The sequence below is a fragment of the Amphiura filiformis genome, chromosome 19 (genome assembly GCF_039555335.1).
Source record: "Amphiura filiformis chromosome 19, Afil_fr2py, whole genome shotgun sequence".
Classification (NCBI taxonomy): domain Eukaryota; kingdom Metazoa; phylum Echinodermata; class Ophiuroidea; order Amphilepidida; family Amphiuridae; genus Amphiura; species Amphiura filiformis.
The window spans coordinates 35,010,686-35,032,715 of NC_092646.1; the positions used below are offsets into that span (position 1 = coordinate 35,010,686).

The window sequence follows — 22,030 nt, forward strand, 5'->3', positions numbered from 1 at the left end:
CTTGATGAGCAAGTAAGGACTATATCCTTGCAACCGATTCCGAACTTGCTACTTACTCCGTCACGCATAGAAGAACGTGGATAGTTTGGAATTGGACTAGAGAGTGCCATGAACGGATTGACCGTAATTGGCTACGTCATAACGCCCAAATGCATTTTAGTTTTTTTAAGTTTAAGATAGTGGTGGTGGTGGTGGTGGTGGTGGTGTTGCTGTTGGTGGGTGGTGGTGGTGGGTGGTGGTGGTGGTGTTGGTGGTGGTGGTGGTGGTGGTGGTGGGTGGTGGTGGTGGTGTTGGTGGTGGTGGTGTTGATGGTGGTGCAAGTTAAATATCAGAATACCGTGGCACCAGTCCCATGGATTTCCTGTACTCAATTCGTTTTTCGTTGTTTCAATGTATTTAGTTTTAATTGATCTTGCATAAGAACATTTAATTATTGTGTTCGATTATGATTTGATCGAATGCCCTGCAAACACGAAACTGTTTTTAGAACAAGTTATATTTTGGGTTTTGAAAACGTTTTAAACAAGTTATATTTTGGGTTTTGGTTTAAGTAAAAACGTTTTAATGACATTAAATGTCGGGTTATATAAAGGTCATGCAAATGTTTTTAAACGTTTTGTTTTAAAACAAAATTTTCAAAATGTTTTTAATATGTTATTGTTTTTTTTTTGGCCAAATATTTTGTCAACACATTATATTAACATATTTGCAACAGGTTATCAAAAAATGTGTTTTATTATTTTGAAAACGTTTTGTACCATTTATATAACCCGACAATTAAACGTTTTCTGACAGCCTTAATATTTTTTATAACCATTTGCGAATGATGTCGAAAACGAGTTGTGTTTGTTGGGTGGTTTAAGGGGTGGGATATGAACGTTTGGACAGTATTTTTTGTGGGACATGAGAGCACATCAGACATATCTAATAAAAAGTTTATTCCGAGGACCGTTAAATATCTAAAATTAAAAAATATCAAATTTAAATAATTGGTCATACAATTTGTATTATATCGCAAATCTCAAAAAATCTAAATTATTTGATATCAGAAGGATATTCTTCGTATTCAGAATGCAATTTGATAGTTTTGGCGTACTCTCAGCTCTTACAAAAATTACGTGAAAACGTCGTTGTAGTCAAAAGCATTTTACCTTTGTTCAACACTGACCCATGAACAGCTCTTTTGAAATTAGGCCCAAAAATTGTTTGATTGCGCTTTGTTCATACTTATGCTAAGGCGCTATATAAATTCCGTTTATTGTTGTATTGGTGTAACATAAAAACAAAATTAGGGTAGGTCGGTCGGCATTAAAAAAAAAATTGTATGATAAAAGGTGTGGAACTTTTTTGTCTTTTAATTTATATTTATAAACACTTTAAACATTTTTTGGCAAAAAAGAAAAATAAGAATAAATATAGGGTCAGGCCTATTTTTAGGGTCTGTCGGGTTACGCCAATCAAACATTTTTTAGGCCTTAAACCGGTAAATGGTATTGATTGATTGATATCATTTACTTGATTTGATCTGGGACATGTTCTAATGGTCCAGCATGTGTTTTATATTGTGACACATTGATAGCAACACTTTAATTAAATTAATGGAATAATTCTGGTATACCCTGCGCCCAAGTATAACCCTCACCCTCACCCTTACCATAACCCTAACCCTAAAACATGGTAAATCAGGGTACGCAGGTTAAACCAGAATTAATTAAAAAAAAAAAAAAATAAGCACCATCTGACAAGCAGGGACACTTTGGATTGATCTAAAACATTCAAGAAGCGGACAATAATTTATAAAAACTGAAAAAATCCAAAATGGAGTCTAAAAATACAAGACAAAATAACCCACGTTTCATCGTTACACTAGCAGCTTACTAGAGACCCATGTGGTATGTAATTACACTGTCATGTTTGCGTCAACAACAGGATGTTTACTCGATTATCTTTATATTTCTGTTTCTGTCTGTCGCCCCCTCTCTCTCAAATGTGTTCAGGGCAATAATTCGTTCAGCTTGTGTGCTGTTAAAATGAAGCAGTCGCAAAACGTAATCTTCTTGACCAAAAATATAATTTGACAAAATGATCCCCAAATACGCTGGCATGTAAGATGGCCCTGTCTGTCTGCTATGTTGATTGTCGCGTATGCCATATGTCCTTTCTGTTGTAAGTTTCATTAAATTAAGAACATACTTGCAGTTTCTATGCTAGTTTCATACTGTCATGCCGCTGTCGCTTAGCGAATTTCACGCACGCTCATTGTAGACAAACGGGCACAATTAATGGTTGTCATTGGCTCATACGCTGTCGCGACGCCGTTTTTCAGCGAGATAGTTAGAAGTCTTTCTGTGCCATTTCGACATGTCCAGATCCGCCAGAATCGGAACCTTCTACGTTGATATTAATAGGTGCGTCACCATCCCGGTTATAATTCAATACTGCCATTACCATTCCAGCCGCAGCTACAATCATAACAATAAGAACCAGGATGCCCAGGAGGACAAATACCACAACCTCAAGATGGGGGGTACTTAAGAAGTGGCGGGTATGTGCCTACTATTTTTAATCCAATTGTGCAAATTTTACAATAAAAGAATTGGAAAGTTTCTGCATAATTTTATGACATTTTAAATAAATAAAATGTAGATATTTATATAGCGCTTTATGCCGTTAACAGCCTCAAAGCGCTTTACATTTATTCCGCCGTCATTAGAATATGTCGGAACCACGTTTGCAGCCTACAAGTGGCGCAGGGTCCATCAGTACAACGACTGTGACTACCCCTAACAGCTTCCCATTGCACCTGGGTGAGGTGAGGCAAGCGAGGCAAAGCGCCTTGCCAAAGGGCGCAACACGGTGGTGGGACGGGGAATCGAACCCACGCACGTCGAGCAAGCTCTCAGATTATGAGTCCAAGGCCGTAACCACTGAGCCACCGTGCCCTATTTTGATGATACAATTGCAGAAAAATGGGGTCATTAGCAGCCGAACATAAAAAAGGGAAAGTAAGACTTTAAAAAAGGTTAAAAGGGTCATCGGGTATATTGGCAGGCACATACCCGTCATTTCTATAGTTGAGTGCTCCCGGTTGCATCATATTTAGTGTATTTTTTTAACCATTTTTATTGCACTATCTGCAGTCTAAGTGTTTCAAGCAGTCGTATGATCACTTTTCTTAAAGTTTGGTCAGTGGTCAAGTTTGTGTTTACTTGTTATGGTTGTAGATTTTAATTTAACCTATCTTTTCAGTAGATGTATAGGAAAACGTGTGGCTTTTATAGATTTGCATCCAAATTGTTTCAAACACTCAATATTTATTGTTAAACTACAGTCAGTACATAAATTTGTGGTTCTTGCGCGTGGGTGTGTACTTTTGTATCATCTTAGTCCATCATCGTGCGTATTGTATAACTTAAAATACTTAAAAAGAGACTAAATTTGAGTAATTATATTGTCACGATTACTATAAACAAAAACAATACATTTACCTCATTGATTTAATAACATGGAATAACACACGTACAGCCAATTGACATATTTTTTAAACTTTCAATTAATTTTATTGGATAGTTAATTTTGTAAAAGAATATAATTCAAAACTTACGTATAAAAATAAATCTTACGGTACTGTTTGCTCTAAAGCTGAATTTATACCCCAGGTTGAGCGACGAGTAATTTGTATTTGACAAATGAAGTAGCGTGTTTTTCACAACGAACCAAAAACCACACTACTTCATTGGCTATGTAGACCAATCGCTATCGCTCTACGATGTAGTATAAATTTATCTTAAGTTCTACCCTCCTAATCCAAAACGAAGTATCCGCCTTGTTTTAAAATCAATTTTTTGTATATCTGTCATGTTGTTTACTTGTAGATACATCATGTTCACTTACAATAAGTAGACTATAATAAAAGTAGGAATCGAAGATACTAGTTCGCGTGTCACGATTGGTTTGTAGCACATAAAAGAGTGGTTGATTCATTTGGTGCCTTCATTGGAGGAAAGGAATCATATAAAATGGTGGACGATGTAGGTAATTTTATAAGGCAAAAGGAAATGCCAAGACCTAACTTTTCATACGGTCTGTAAAACTAAACATAGGGCACGCTGTATTTCCGCTGCAAGTTCGAAAAAGTCAATCGTCACGACAAATTACAAACAAACCATCTCTGAGTTTGATTGATATTTGACGTCAGACACGAACTAGTTTCTTTAATTCTGACTTATAATGTTCAATCATCTGCATCTTAGTAAAAGTTAAATATACTGCGTTTTATCCCATGGGCACTATACCAGCCAAATTGTTGATCTCTAAGAACCATTTGGCTACAAAGAGAGTTATATAATGTATTGATCCAATCAGAGATATGGTAAGAAAACGCTTAAAATTGCGATATTGTTCCATGTTGAATGGTTACGTAGATGATTGTATTATGTAATTAACCAATTTAGCCTAAACAGGTGCGTCAACTCGAGAAGTCGGAAAAGTTATCAAATTGAAGCCCGAATTGAAACAATTTGGCGCCACCTTTTACGCTATTGTTTGTTATGTATATAGCACAGACCTCGAAATGTGGATAATAAGCTATAATAAATGTGTGTTTCCTCTAAACAAACAACACGTGCTTTTCATTTTATGATTAAAGTTGCCAAAACATGGAAGGGGCATTGATTGTATCCTCATCTAAAGGAGTGGGATGTTCCCTCTGGACAGTGTCCATGGGGTTAATTTCGGAGGGCAGAGTTAACTACACTTACTATTACTTGCCTACATGTAGGTCATAGATTCCCATACTTCTACAATAAAAATACCTTTGTTATTTATACAGTCAAATGAAAGCTAAAAATCCCAATCACCACCATTACCGTCTACAGAAATAATTTCTGTGTAACACAATTATTGTGTAAAGAATAATTACCAGATTACTAGTGATTTGTCGAAATTGCCGCACAGCCTTTCAAACCAAGCAATAGATAAAAGGACACTGTATAGACTTTTATCTACAAGTGCGTTATTCAAAATATTCGATGTAACATATCTACGTTATTTAATATATTCCCACTCTACGTGTACTCCCGGTAATGTGTAAGTTCTAACGAATGGTTGATGACGCAAAATCGATAATATATTTCTACCCGATATTACACGTATGTCACAATCGATAATTATACGTCATCAAACATTCGTTAGAACTTAAACATTACTGGGAAAAGAATGGGAATATATTAATGTAAATGTTACATCAATATTTTATATACGTTGAATACTAGGAGTCTGTAGCTGCTTTAATTATGGACACCATTCGTTTGGTACAATGGTTTAAGTACTTACATGATGTTGCTGTGTAATTATTGTTGCATGATAATTTCATAACTCAATAACGTTTTCCAAATTTAAATGATTTCTTTTTAGATTTTTTACTTTTGTTTTGTATTTCATTTTACAAAGATAATGCGACAAAAATACCTGAGGTAATTGTGGGTTACAATATTTTTAATATTAGCTGAATTACTTTTACTAAAGAGTAAATTTCCCTTAAAATTTACATCTATACTTTTATAAGGCCAAATAAAAAAGTTACTCTCAGGAAAAAATAGAAAAAGACATAACGGTTTTCTGTTTTTAGTGCAAAAATCTAAGCGCTATTGTGTTTTTTTTTTTTTGGGGGGGGGGGACTTTTTGTGAATTAAAAAAGAAGAAAATAAATGTTCTAAACGTGAAAAAAACGACGAAAATATGAATTTTTAAAAGCTACGCGCGGTCTCTTAAGACAAAACTCTATTTTGTTTGGCCTAATTTATGCAAATTAATTTTGCTTGTAGCATAAAACGGTCACTTTTAGGACTTTTTACTTTCTCAGAGAAGAGCAGATAAGGTAATTAAGCGTTTGATTATACTTCTACATGTTTATACTACAGTACATGCTGTGAAAAATGCTGTCAGAAAATAGAAAGGAACATTTCAACGAATATCAAAAGCTTTAAAATAAAAAAAACCTTTCGTTTTTGACCAAAATCGGCATATGGGAGCAATACAATAAATCCCTCCGCATTTGGTGTAAACATGTATAGTTCCAGTAAAAATAGCGACTATGCGATATCATATCAGCCTCCAGATTTACAGATTTCGAGTCACTCTTGCTTAATTATATAAAAACGATAGAGTAAGACAAGTCTGCAGCTCATATCTCAAAAGTTAATATACATGTGTAAACAAATCAAACCTTAATTAAATTTCATAGTGTCTACTTTAAGGAAACTTTGTCACATCTGGTAGAAAAACGAACTTACTTGGTTATATTTTTAAGTGTACTTGAATTAATCTTTTCGAGATATGGCGTACACAATAGGAAGGCAGTCTTCAATATGGGTAAAACCCGGCAAATTCAAAAGACTTTACCCATTTCGTGCAGCGCCATCATATTGTGTCCTCCATATCTCGAAAAGGCTAATGGGAGGTTTATTTAGTGGTTTACCTAATATGATGTAGATTTAACATCTAAGTAACATTTTTGCTGCTCTTCTAAATTCATTTATAAAATGTCCGCTCAGACCAAGGTGAGGTCCATGAATGAAGTATTACAGGCAAATTTCAGAGCCCGGCTTTCCTGGTACGCTTCCTGTACGAATTGAAATATGAAATGTTTATTACAATTATTTTGTAATACTATTAAAACTCAAAGGATAATCATGCTTTTACAAAGTGTATTCTCCCGATGCTTCTCATAACACGAATTGTAAACATGTTTAGAAGAACATAGCCAATTAGGCAAACTTGGAATACCGCTCAATGCAGCATTCTAATAACAATAAATAATACATTTGGGAAACATAGTGTACGATACCAGCTCTGCACACTTTACATATTTTTACTGCTCACTGTGGCCCACGGTACACCTAATAAACCATTTTATCATATTCAGGGATATAAACATATGTGACGTGTCATGTCAAAAGGAGACACTTTTGGGCAGTTTATCAATTTTGAGGTTTTTACATATCCTGAATATAAAGATATTTTGCTCCACAACCTCGTTTTCCCCAATGAAATCGGACATTCCTAAGCGAAGATATTGAGTTAGTAAGTTAGGGTGTTATGAAATTGGAAATTGAGATATTGGCCTTTGAAAATATTATTGACAATGTTGAGAGTAGGAATTACCCTGAAAAATGTCTCATAAAATACAAGATGCCAGTTATATTCCGGTCTGAAACTATCAGACAATATTTTAAACATTAGTAACATCACAAATTCGCAACAAACCCAAATTGTGAAAAATTCACCCCGGGCAGTTTTTTGGCTTTTTTCTCCATTTACGATCCTGCCCAAAAGTGTCTCCTTTTGACATGACACGTCACATATTTAGAGTCCACTCAAGTATTTAAATCTAACGCACTCAGTTTGCAGTCAGGGAGTGTGAATTTCAAATGGGGTTACCTGAAATGGTGACTTCATTTGAAATAATAGAGGTTGTGCATATGACGTATCATACCGTAAATGTGGCCGACTACTCAAATGCATTTAACAAAAGCATGATTGCAATCTACCGCGACATTTAGTCTCACACACATCAAATGCACTACGATCAACTGCACTGCGCCATGATTACAGTGAAGGACATCGGTTCAAATCCTTTGTTTGAAGCCAATCAATAATTTCACGCACATCCCCTATACACCACTGTGTGGGAGATAAATGGCATGCCTTACATGGGGGTGTATAGATTTTAGCTGGAGTAGCCCAATCACTTACCGTGTACCATTTCGTCATCGAGGTTAGCGCATATTTGGTCGTACTCCGCAGAGCCGAGCAGCATCTCGAATGCTGGATCCCACCATGATGGCAAAAGTGAATCTTTGCGAACCATGATAGATTCTCCTGCAAATAATGGGTATATTGTGACAATTAAATATTTTGTATTTCATTCCTCAAACTGACGAATACCAGATTATTAAAAAAACCGTCAATATATGGGTACTATCTGTTTCTGTGTTAAGATGTTCATTGTGAGTCATAGCCATCCAGAAACGGCGTTACATGTTACCAATAATTCATTCCATTGACAGACTGTTTGTGTGGAGTGTGCGCAAATCAAACCAGCGGCACTGGAGACTACTAAATAAGAGTAGGCTACTCTTTCGTGGAAATCTACGCTTAAAATACAAGCTCACAAATACACACTATAGCATACAATAATCCACAAGTAAGAAAACACTTTGAACACTATGTATATGTGACCTCTCTGCTTTTAATATAGATTATTATGGTTTGACACATACCTCCAAGCAAGCAAGAGTCAAATCGACGCAAAACTTCCAGTCCATTGTCAGTTGCAACACCTTCAAGATCATCAGATACGAAGATAGCATCGATCTGAAATGAATTGATTTAAAGTTATATACAATATTGTGATTAAGTAAGTTTTAATTATTTATTTGAAAACGTGATTATAGTTTGTTAAGATAGGAAACTCGGGAACGTCCCGTTATTAGTGGGCTAGTCTATAAAGCCAATATATTATAAATCCCTACGTGACCCATGTGTTATATACCAAGACCACCAAGAGATCAATTGATTTCCTAGCCCTACTTTTGGGTTGCAGAGAGCTGAACGTCTCGGTGCTGCGCGTCCGGCTGCTCGCGTATCGCGCTCGCTAAGTCCGCTAAGTGCCACGGACTGCGGCTATTGATTTCCTAGTTCGCAAAAAAATGCCATCAACCTTACTTTTTGTTTCAAGAAATAAATATTTAAAATATTTATTGACTGAAACTCTTAAAGTATAAACAATACAAGTAAAAAAAACAAACACAAAAAAACCCACAAACTAAACAAAACAAAAAAACAACAGTTGTGCTGCAAGCATGTCAACAAACCGCCCTTGTGCACGTTCTTATAGTTGTATGTTGTAACATTACGCACGCTATTCGATACTGGGACTAACAAAATACGTACATACGTCTATTACGGCTGCCTTCGCAAACAGCACGAACTCGCAAACCAGTTTGCAAGTTCGGTCTTTGGCGACGGACACGCAAACTTTATCGGGTAAGGAGAATATAAGATGCAATCGTAAGTATTAACATTGCACTGGTTTAATGGACATGATGGATATTATTCAAGGTCGTATTAAGGGCGCAGTACACCAAATCACTATGTATTGCAATACGAGTTATATAATAATTATGCAGTGGAGTGGGAATATTGGTGGGTGTGTATATAGGGGGGGGGGTATTATTTCTTAGGGGCTGTGCAATAATTATGAGCCCTGGGGAGGGTAAAATTTGGGTGGCGGGCCAAGACATTTTTGATGAGCCGAAAGGGGCAAGCAATTTTTGGCCAGGCGAGAGGGGGTGGGGGCAAGCGATTTTTGGCACACATTCATGGGGCGCCTTTTAAATAAAACGCTCTAAAAAGCTTAGGAAAACAGTACGGAAACGCTTTAATATGCAAATTTTCCTGCTCGCTGCGCTCACAATATATATCTTGACTGTTTAAGGTTTGCACATTGGGATCCCAAAAATTTGGCATGTGTCAAGGGGAAGCAAAGATATTTTGGCGGGCCGAGAGGGAGTGGGGCAAGCGATTTTTTGGCGGGCCGTTCATAAATTTTACCCCCGGGGGCTCATAATTATTGCACAGCCCCTTAGGGCAAAAATCGAAAACTTATCTTAAATTTGGGCGAATTTGGCTACTTGATACCCATCTTGGGTCAAAAGAGTGGGTTTTCTGTGCTTTTTGTCGGGGGGGCAAACTAATCGTAAACACACAATCCCGGGCACACAATATCATATACCATACCACAAGATAACGGTGTATTGACCTGCTGATCATGCAGTGAATTCTTCTAACAATGCCTTCTATTGATAATAAACGAACTGCCTAAGAAAGAGGGCAGTATACTATTTGGAGTAGGAATTTTGTATAGAGTTTGCGTTCCCGTCCAGTTTGCGTTTACGCCCTTCACATACGTCACTACCGAACTGGGGCGACCCAATGTATAAAAGCTATAATGTCAGCGCGCATCCGGTCAAGTGGGTATTGCAAAATAGCCTAAGCTTACTGTTTATAGCGGACTGTCTAAACAATATCTAAATCTTCAAAATACTTACTTCACCTGCATCGAGTGCATTTATAATCGAGGCCAAACCCACATCCTCGGGATAGATCATAATCTGGTTAGCCTCTAGCTGAAGATCCTGAAGAAACAATGGAAGAAGTTACCGAAAAAGAATGGTTAATGTACTGAAATAAATATATTAGAGGTTAATGACTGCGCAGCAGTTGTTGTGAGGATATTGTAAAATACCTAAACATTATGCTTTAGATCCGAGGAATATATTCCAAGGTCCAAAGCACAATGTTTAGATATTAATCTCATTCATAACTGTTACATTTGACTTTTTAAATTCCATTAACGTCACATTTTTATCTTTTAAATTTGAAAACAAATGCAATTCTTTGGCGGGTATCTTCCGTTCTCCCTGTCAAAAATTGAATAGCCAATCATGCGATGTCCAAATACGGCGGCCAGCGTCCGCGTAAATAATGTTCGAATGCATAATACGTCACGTAACGCGGACATTGTAAAGCGTTATTATAGCTACGTCACGAGATACGGTCATTATACTTTTTCAATAACCTGCATTTGCGTCCGCGCATTTAAAAGTTATTATCTGTGACTGGATTAAACACATCGCGAATATACTTGAGGTTTTGAATGATGACAGATGCAATTATCTGGATTTCAAAGTGTGGGTTGGTGTGTGTGTGTGTGTGGGGGGGGGGGGGGGTCTTTGAAATCAATTTTACGGTACCACGCAGACTTGCGGATGCTGACTTTCTCTTTACCTACTTTTTGCTCTTTTGGCTACCCATTAGTATGCCAATTTTTCACCAAAGAAACACCCACAAACACCCTAATTTTAAAGACACTTTCCCAAATGCGTCCAATTTGGTTCCACTGAAAACCCACCATCGAAATACCAAAATCACTGAAATGGAACCATAAAACAGTGCAACCTACCCGTATACCTGCAACCATGGACACATTATTTCGCCCGGGTGTAAAAGTATACTGCCTTACCCTTTATTTAATTATTTAATAATTGAATAACTACATGATTAAAATATCAATCAAGTAATGTATCAATCAATCAATCAATCAATCAATCAATCAATCAATCAATCAATCAATCAATCAATCAATCAATCAATCGATCAATCCACCCATCCATCCATCCATCCATCCATCCATCCATCCATCCATCCATCAATCAATCAATCAATCAATCAATCAATCAATCAATCAATCAGTCAATCAATCAATTAATCAATTAATCAATTAATCAATTAATCAATTAATCAATTAATCAATTAATCAATTAATCAATTAATCAATCTTACCGCAACAGCGTAAAAACAGGCGCTATCAGCCCACCAAGCCTCCAGAAATCCAACGTTGTTACCACTCAGGTCATCCGCGTTAATACCACCTGGGTTACCTGGACGAGTAAACAGGACGGGCACAGGAGGAGGGGAAATTTCACTTGTGAATCCAGCCGAGCGTGCCCTGATCGATGAATGTGCAAAGGCTGCGTAAAAGAAATCATAATAATAATGATGATAATATTGACGGTGGTGATGATAATAATGTTGATGCTGCTGCTGTTAATGATGATGTTGCCTAGCTTAAAATTGGCTTGATTCTGTCTTAAGTGTAAAGTTTCATAATTCAACTTTCAAACCATTTTTCTTTGATATGCAAAACGTTTCTTTTGTTCTATAATTTTAAGGAGTTAGGGTACTAAAAATTGCCTCGGGGGACCGGTCCTCCCTGGATCCACCAATGGGGTACCCCTCGGAGTCAAAATCGGCAAAAAATCGTGTCCCCCCGATCCGCTTCTGGTATCCTTAATTATTTAGGTCAACTGGGATTGCAGTGGTTTAAAACATTCTAATCCATCAGCATCATATAATAGGTTAACTACCACTAATTATTTATTACACGGGTTTCAATGGGAAAATGGCTAATTCCGGGTAGAATTTTGTCATATTCAGAACTCTCACAGTTAAATGCCACTAATATCAGGTGCCATGACAAACCAGCGATCAACTAAACTGATATACGCTCGTAAAGGGCGTTTGCTCTAATGAAAGTGGTTCCTTGTTATACAAATGAGAGAGTTTACTAGGAGGCTAGGTTTTTGTTATTTTCCTATTTCTCGTGCTCAAGGACATTTCTTTACAGATGAATGAGCTTGAAAAGAGTCTTCCGCACGACTATACAGTGCGGACATATGAGCTGAATTGTTGTTAAAAACTGTAATGAACTATATGATTTAGATGCCAAATAATCAAAAACTCAATATAGGTTGACCTGGGACTTTTCTTGTTTTAACGCACTGAACCGTAAACACCTTAAAATGGCAGTGCGCCCCGAAGCTGAAAGTTACAACATGGTAGGGCGAATATTTACTAAAAAGCCGTGCGTATGAGTTTTGGTACTATCACAACAAAAAAGTCATAATATGAGAGAAAATATACCAGTTTGAAGCATCAAATCCTTAAAAATACTTTTTTGGCTATTTAATGCGGTCTTTTCAGATGCCATGCAAACAAATAGTTACTCATCGTATTTCCATATATCGCCCAGGGCTACATGTATTAGTGGTAGGTAACCTATACTAGCTATGGGTCATGCATTGTAAAAAAGGCAATTAGTTATAATATATACGTTCCACATTCATTGGGAGTAACTTTTATTTTTTGAAAAGGGCTCACTGATTCCACACTACGCAGTTAGGACGAGCCATATTGTAACATTTGCTGAGGAGGTTTTTGCTCAAGTTTTGTCAAAGTTCTGATTTTTACATGATTATATCAGTCACGATCTCAGTCACGATCGACGGATTGACTAGACTACCCCGTGGTCCACTTGCCCATTGTGCATACTCTGGATATTGTATTTAAGCTTAAAACTCTGATTTAATTAATGTGTGCACAATTGATAGATTTTCACATCTGATCAGTCACCCTACTCCCTCTGTTTGTTAGCTTCCCAAGTGGACTACTGACATTGCCTTGCGGTTAAAATTTTTAACACGGGACTCAATGGAGAGTTAGACCAATTTCTGGCCTAACTAAAATTGGCCATGATGTAATGCATCTTTAAATGGATCTGCCTTGTGATTGGTCGCCCATACCTCGCTATGGTTTAAATCGTCTGGGCCCGCGCCATTACCATTAACTACACCGTAAACAACTGTCTGTGGTATTTGCGGCGCTTTTGTGTTGACGCGAAAGTTAATCTCTCATCAAACATCTAGCGCGTACTTGTGGTTAATGGACTGATAAACAAGTATGCTTGACAGTGTGTTTTTAGAGAGCAAAGTCCAGGGGGTAAAGTTCTGCTTACAATTCAAAGTTCATAGTCGAAATTTCTGGGTTCGCTATCAATAAACTGGTAGATTCCAAAATCAGAATTGTTCAGTATTAAAGTGAGCCGTTATAATTATGCAAGATAATGTTGGATTCAATTACTTTTATTGTCACTAATCGTCAAATATTTTTAACTCTTTATGACCATTTTACTATTGAATACTTTAATTTTAATAAACATCAGTATAATTTTGAGTTCAACGAAATGGGTTCATCATGACTAATAATAACATATTTTAAATAAAATTCGACTATGGCATAGTCTACGGATTGACACGCATTGTCGATATGCGCTGGAATCAAACCGCAATAATCTTTAATGTTTCTCAGTTATCCGGCTCACAATTAAAAGGGGACATACTGATAGTAAAAACTAACATTATGTGGAAATATTATATACAAATCTTTGTATGGAAATGTTACAATATGGCTTTACCCTTTTCCCAACGTTTCAATGTAATTATGGAATCTATTTAAAAAAAATATAATACGTACACATGCAGGCATCAATCCACTTCCCCATCAAAGCTCTTTGTGGTAAATTGTTGCTCCAACAATCCAAAAAGTCGCCTTGCGAGATAGAACAATTCTTCCCTGCAATCCTGCATACTGAAATTAAAGACATTACAATGGTTTACAGATGGCTCGTCTAAAGTTTTCAAATGATAATTTATAACTGGCATGAAGGCCCGAACATTCTTATTACAAGTTTAGACTTCAATGGCTCCCCAGTTTGGTTATATATAAATAAAGTAGTTAATGTATTTCGCAGTGATCTAGAGAACAAGCGTATGCTGTCTGTGGTAGGTCACCCACCTTAACGTTTACTTTAAGAACAAGCGCAGTGATTTATAGTGCGATACGCACAGGCACAACGCCTAGACGTTGACTCACAAGCCTCAGCACACTTTACATGTTGTCACTGATCACTATGGCCCCACATTATTCCATGGATCATTTAACAACAACACTTTGTAGTTTCAAGAGCGCACACCCTAGACATTTCACAAATGACCATCGCAACCAGGATCAGCTCCGATCAGCTACGAGTTTCGTAAGGGTTGCAAGGAGACCAATTAGCAGTAAGTTCCTTGTCCAGGGGTATTAAAAGCTAACTCAGATTTTCCACTAGATCGTACTAAACCACCGCCAGGGTTCCAACCCGCAACCTCTCTCACCATAATCGAACGCCTTGTCGATTGAGCTAACCTCACTGCTTTAGTATAATGTAACATTATATCTTACGATTTAAAACAAATCAACGATGAAAGGTATGATAAATTACCTTCATTGACGACGTCCACTTGATATCCTGCCAACTGATTTGTAACTGAGTCTCTACAAGATAATATTATAATGGTCAAAGTTGTGGTCAAATGTCGAGAGACGAAAGTGTCCTGCTGGGGGCACTGTTCGCTGATATATGGCGAAATGACTTATTACTTTTTTTATAAAGATATGAAAAACATCAAATTGTTAAAACCAATGCTATATTAACATAGCAATACTTAACGTAACGCATTGTTCCTTCCATAACGATTTGATTTGCCGACATGCTATTCATAAAATTGTACTGTTTCGAACAAAAGGGTTCCGCCATTAAATTGGTAATTGATAGCATTTGCGCTTTACACAGTAGGCGAGTATCAATAAGTGACAACAACAAAGTTATGTGTAAGCGCACCTCTTGAGAAAGTAGTACCATTGTTATTACACAGCCCAAGAGTGTGCTGGGGCTTCCTCAATTTGGTCGCACGCGCAAATATATCAGCGCTCAATTCAGACACAATATATGAATAAAAGCTTCAGTCCGTTGGTCATAACATGCCAGACACAATTTAAGTAATTGCTTTGCTGGGGGGGGGGGGTACTTCAATGCAAAAATTGATATAGGTGTAGGTGTAGGGCTGACGCTTTCACAGTGAATGGCATTCGGTGGGAGCATATGGGTCAGTGGGTAAGAGCAAGATTTTTGTCGGGGTAAAAATATTGGGTCATCACTCATTGAGTGAGAAACGGACAGTTGGACCTATAAGGGGACATTGGGTGAGAACACGTACTTTTTACAAATTTGAGCGCCAAAACAGTCCCAAAGACACCTCGAACTTTGAATTTCTAGTTCTAAATGCCTTCAAATGGCTTCGTTAGTTACAAAATAAGTAACAAAATCGGTTATTGGCTGATTAATTCGAAATAAGGGTCTTTGGTGAAAGGAAAAATCAGGGGTCTTTGGGAATTGTAAATTCAAATATTGTTCTCATATTTTACAATGTATGTGCTTTTAATTCCATGTTTTGTAAAGCGCCTTGAGTTCTTTTGATGTAATTGCGCTATATAAGAAATAAATATTATTATTATTATTATTATTATTAACAGAGCACGTGTTCGAAAATGGTGGATTCAGACAGAGTGGTGCTGTTATTACTAATGAAGGTTTCAGGAGGTAAACATAAGCCTGTATTGTAATGCTACTTACGCATAAATCTGTTTAATAGGAGCTGTGAAGATTAGATTGAAATTCCAGATTCGTGGATCATAGTGTAAGTAGGTGGTATCAACTTCTCCTATAAGAAACGAACAAAGGACAAGTGTCATTATTAAGATACCTATAAGCTATTCCAGTTTAAATCTATACACGAGCTCCCTATGGAAGTCACGACGTTAATCTCCTACACAAGGGTGTAGATTTCAAATGGGGTTACCTGAATGGATGAGTCCATTTGTAATATGTAACCCTTTGTGGGAGATTAAGGTCATGTCTCACATAGGGTGTGTATGGATTTCAACTGGAATAGTCCAGTTTGGTTAATGGCCTGAGCTTCAGTCCTAGCAACAAGAGAAGAAGAAAGTGAGATGATGTGATGAAATGAATACAAAATGAATAGAACTTAATGGATGGAAAGTGGGCATAGACGAATTCAGTCGGCCATTACCTGGTCCCGTTTGCACCAAACAGGTGTTGTGACTGCACATTAAATCCGCTTAAAAATCGATGTTGAATTGTATTGTGTTGTAAACTTTCATCGTTCTTTTGTCTACGAGTAACACGGGTGATGGAATGCAGTTAAATATCCTCGCCAAGGCACATCATTTAACATTTTAGGTAAGATATACGTAAAGGGGGACCCAGCTTTGGTGGCCATTGTGGTGTAGGAATGCGTGAAATTGGATTCGTCTATAGTTGAGATGTAATGGACGAGAACCCAAAACGCACCAGAGCACACCAAACACATCAGCATGATCTAGGATTAATACATAATACAAGAAAATACCATAGGCGTAGATCCCGGGGGATGTGGGATTAATCCCCCAATATTGTGATAGGGTGGATGGTCCATACAAACATCCCCAAATGTTGGCGCCTGTATGTGGGTGTACAAATTAACCTCATATTTGCCAATTTTAGCCTAATTTAAGTGTCAATCAAAACAATACATAGATAGTAATGGTGGTTAATGAGAAATAAACGGACAGAGGCTGACAAAAATTAAGTATTAAAACAATACACAGAACTGGTGGTTAATGAGGAGAGTACAATTAAAGTGTATTGCAATGGAAGCGGGACGTGAGACAAAATAATTGAACTTAGGATTGAAAGTTCAGGCCATTAACAAAATTCAACTTAACTACAAATTATATAGAGCAATTGTGTGAATACCCGCGCAGTTTCTTTCAAAAGCTCATTCTTTAACTTTATTGATATAAGGCAGTTATGGATATTGATTAAACCATTACCAAGGTGAAAGGTAGAGGTATGCTTGTTATTTAGGGAATAAACAGATATTTTTGAGAACGAGCCGTGTATCTATCGCCTGATAGAACACAAGAGATGCCATTATATTTAGCGGAACAACGAGGCGGGACACCCGATTTGCTTGACACAAAAATAATAGTGTTCTTTGTCTTGTTTCGATAATAGACACACGGCGTGTCAAAACAATATTTTTATTTTCATTCCAAAACAGATCAACCGCAGTAAAAAGCTTCTTTGAATAATTATAATTCGCGTCCCCTTTTTATTGTCGTTCTGATCAAGTTCAATGGGTTTTATACAAGTCCCCCCCGTGCACGAAATTGGTGAATCCATTCAATCTATGCAATGTGATTGAACTCGAAATGCATTAAAGGTCGACAAGAGGATATCACGACATTAACCCAACAAAACGTTTTACAGAAAACGGTTAAATGTCGGGTTATATAAGGGGTATAGAATGGTTTAATAACATTCAGAAAGCATTTATGAAGCTGTGAATGCAAAATATTCTAACATAATGTTATTTCAAAATAACATTACATTTTGACAACATTTTAAAAATATTGCTGTAATATTTTTTTCATATCAAACGTTTTTTTTTTTTTCATGACCGTTGTTATAACTCGACTTTTTAAATATTCTCAAAAGTTTTATCCAAAACCAGAACGCGTTTGGTTTAAAAACATTGTTGTGTGTGGTGGGAATATTATGTGATACGATCTGGTCCATGGGGGCCAAAGGAGGCATTTTTGAAAATTGAGTTACTGTAATTTTTACATTATACATACAAAAGGCTATCATTTACTGAAAACACCAAAGCAAGGTCAAGCATACTTGGTTCTAAAGCAGAGTATGATTTAAGGAAGCCCCATCATACACTGTAAAAGTGTTATCACTAGAGTTTCAACTGCCACTTTACTTTTCCCATTGAATTCTGTGCAAAAGACGTTGTTTTAGAATTGTGAGTGTGTCATTATTACTTGGTCGATTTCAGAACAAAAGTGATGTATGCCTAAAGAATAATTCACACCTTCTGAGAAGTAATTCATTGGTAGCGCAGTCACCTTCGGAGCCTTATTTCACCCTTATATAGATGAGCACTCCATTATAATGCCTCTTTGAAGGTGTTTTGGGAAGTATTTCTTGAACTGCATATCTCCTTGTCTTGGGTAGGCATCAAACAATTCTCTTAGGTCTCTAGACTTAGGACCAGACTCTGGTGGGTTAAACCGGTTTTAAGGGATCCCAACCGTCAAAATGTTTTCTTCGAAACGTTTTAATAACATTTAAATGTCGGGTTATATAAAGGTCATAAAAACGTTTTTAAAACGTTATTGCAAATATTTTTGGCAAACATTTTTCGCAAAATATTTTTTCAACCCCAAAAACTAACTAACTAACTAACTAACTTACTAACTAACTAACTAACTAACTACATAAACTAACATAGGGGACTTATATAGCTTTATATAGCGCCATAACGTAAGATCATCGCGGTTTGCAAACATATTTTTAAATTCATTATATTATTTTCTCCCTCGCTCAACAAATGGCCCTTGACAAGTCATTTATGAACTATAATACCCGAAGCCTGTTGCTACAATGTATATTTTTATTCACAACAAGCGTTTTAGAAATTCAGCAAGCAAGCCAGAAATGCATGGTACTTTAGGAAGTGATAATGCTACTTGACGGGCTATAACTCAAAACCTGGAGCGTATGACACTTTGACACCTTTTTTTTATCAAGGTTTATGAAAGATAGATATGTATAAATAAAAATCATATTTTAAAATTAACGTTTTAGAGAAATTGGTTCACAGTAAAGTACAGAAGTATTTCAGGAGATGATTATAATAGTCAATAACAATATTGTCTCTTTTCAAAATTGTTGTTAATACCAATTCAGCGTGATTGGAGAAATCCGTTTCTTTATTTATCATAATTGAATTTAAATAACATAATAATATAATGAGGTTAGTTTGGTCAGAAACATTGGGGAAATGATTGTATGGACCATCCCCTTGCAAAATTTTTGGGGAATTTATCCTCCATCATCCGGAATCTACAGCTATGATGGAGGTTTCGCCAAATCTGCAAAAAGGACCAATATAATGAGGTTAATTTGGTCAGAAACATTGGGGAAATGATTGTATGGACCATCCCTATGCAAAATATTGGAGGACTTTATCCTCCATCGCCCGGGATCAACATCTATGATGGTGATCGAAAATCAAAGGAAGAAACAAATCCCGGGAAACAAATGTTCTAATCTAATGGAAAGTACGGCGTTAGTTATCTTGTTCGAGAACGCTTTATGTACAAATCAATAGAGCATCCAGATAATGGAGCAATTTGCAACTTTGCGACGGCACGGTACTCTGTGACATGCGACGACATAATCTATGTAATGCTCTATTTTTAGTTCGGGGGCACTCGTAATTCACGGACGTCTCTGATTTCAAAGACGGGTCAGTGATTTCACATACGAGGAGTCTGTGATATCACATACGTCGAGCTTTGTTGACAGCTGGGCACTTGATGCAGCACATCGGAACGAAGCTAAGTGTATTATATAGAATAAGCTTTCCTATGTTTAGCAAATATCTACCTGTGCAAAAATTATATCTATCTGTGCGAATTCTGACAAATGGTCCCAGAACATACTTATATTGCAATGGCCAAAATCAAATGTTTTGAAGTAAAAAAAATCCCATGAGTACCCGAGTCTGCGCTCTATATCATGAATTGGATAGTAAAATTAGCAGGCACTCCACTTGGGCTACCTACAACCCTGATAAGGCCTACTCACAAAATTATTCTCACTGTGCCGGCACATTCACCAAAATTACTAATATCGTTTGCGACTGGGTTTTAAAACTAGGGAGTTTTGAGACGTGATTTATGAGACGTGTCTGAAATATGATACTGTAATGTGACATGACCCTTCAAGAGTATTTGATATTATACGTCCGTGAATTATGAGTGCCCCCGAACTGATTTTGTGTGGCGCTTTGAAAGATAACCAAAATATTTCTTGTTTTTCAAAGATCCAAGAACCAGAAGAAACAGTGGATATTACAACGACGTAATCAACGCAGGTGACTGTCCTCTATTTTATTGTTTTGGGTGATTGGGATGTGCGGTCACATTGACCCCCAATTTCTAAGTCCCTCTCACCCAAAAACAGTTAAATTTTGCTCACAAATGTGACACGATCTGGTCCATGGGAGCCAAAGGCGGCAAATTTGAAACTAAAGTAAAGGTAAAAATATTCCACATTAGATTTAAAAATACTCACAAGCTTTATACAATTTTTTGATTAATTATATTTTGTATCAGTGTTGTTGCTACAAAATGCCCCGGGATAAATAAAGTGGTTTACGTGAGGAAGTTTAGTGTGTCAAAGGTTCAAAGCTTGTAAATGAGTTTTGAAATCCACTATTACCCAACTGTGACTAACTGAAAAACTTGTAACTTGTAACTTATACCTTGAACTTTATTGTCAATATTTCTGACCCGAATTGAGGATACAATGGCTTGGCCATCTCTACGTGGGTGTCGAAACTGTCGACTGCAGTGCAGATGAGAAGTTTCAAATTTTCTTTCAAAATTGCAGAATTGTACATTTTCAATTCCATATCAAGAATCATCATGAAAAATGCATTAAATTGAGTAGAAACAAGCCCGGCATTGGTTTAGTTGTTTTTTGAAATATCTCGTGATATTTTGAGAAAATATCTCAAAACTTGGACTTTATATCAAAGCCTATGGGCAGCATGGGAAATTCTGCATTGGTTCAAGTCGATCGTGGGCTTGCCTGGATAAGATAATATTTTGTCTATCCTAAAATGTTCATATAATGACGGGAATCCTGCCACAGTTTACTGTGAGGTTAGTTTTACTGATTGTGAAGTAAAGCAAAATATTATTGTAGAGTATCTTCTCACTCGTTAGCACGTGTGGTCTCCTATGCATGTCACATGCAGAGCCTCTATTTCAAACATATCGCGGTGTCTTTTTAAAGCCATTTCTTGTTCAATATCGTCCGGCGTGATTATGCTCTACAACTAACATAAGAATTAAGAATCATGTGGAGTGTTACAGTGGTGCTCAGAATATCAATGTAAATAAAAATTACTCAAAGTGAGTAAATAAATAAATAAAATTGAGTGAATAGAATTCAGTGTTGATTAAATTGTACTCAAATTGAAGCATATAACCAATATTGAGTTCCATTTGACTAATATTGCTGCTCTATTCCCTTTTTACTCAACACTGAGTATTTGTTACTATTTTTTTATTATTCAGATTGTTCAGTACAGACAGTAAATGCTAAATCTCTTGTGTTTTGCTATTTTTTGTGTGTAAGAGTGCATCTCACTGTCAAGAGGTATTAGTGAAAAGCGACAAATCTTGTCATCTTGACTTTGTAACCTGTTATTTACGCTACAATGATTCAACCAGTATAATCAAGCTTGTTTTCGCACTTTACAAATATTTTGTTGTCTTGCCATTTTGCTTTTTGTTAACCTTTCTGCTACAGTGATTTGGCCATTAATCAAAGTAGTTTTTTGAGTTTACAAAACAATTTTTTTGGATTATACATACCGCCAGTCTCTCCACCGCCAATGATCATCTCTCCAATCTCTCCACCACCTGCAACAGGAAAGAAATCGAAACCTTTCAAAGTTGTTTTTGTATTTTTTCTACCAGTTTAATTATTTGTTGCATCGCCTATCAGTCTATGGAGACTTTGTCGTCAAATTCTTCTTTTGTACAGCATTGGACAACTTTGCTAATCGGTTTTGCTCCATGACACGTTTAAATTCTTGTA

General features: G+C 36.7%; 1 protein-coding gene across 1 annotated transcript; it reads right to left on the minus strand.

Moving 5' to 3' along the window:
* Positions 1-6,329: 6,329 nt before the first annotated feature.
* On the minus strand, positions 6,330-21,848 carry LOC140141220 (uncharacterized). Its single transcript, XM_072163018.1, has 9 exons — positions 21,805-21,848; positions 15,917-16,004; positions 14,726-14,778; positions 13,936-14,049; positions 11,407-11,594; positions 10,113-10,199; positions 8,283-8,376; positions 7,756-7,881; positions 6,330-6,622 (listed from the first exon to the last, which is right to left on the minus strand). The coding sequence occupies exons 1-9, from the start codon at positions 21,830-21,832 to the stop codon at positions 6,582-6,584; spliced, it is 819 nt and encodes a 272-aa protein (XP_072019119.1). The 5' UTR covers positions 21,833-21,848; the 3' UTR covers positions 6,330-6,581.
* Between the last annotated feature and the right edge of the window lie 182 nt (positions 21,849-22,030).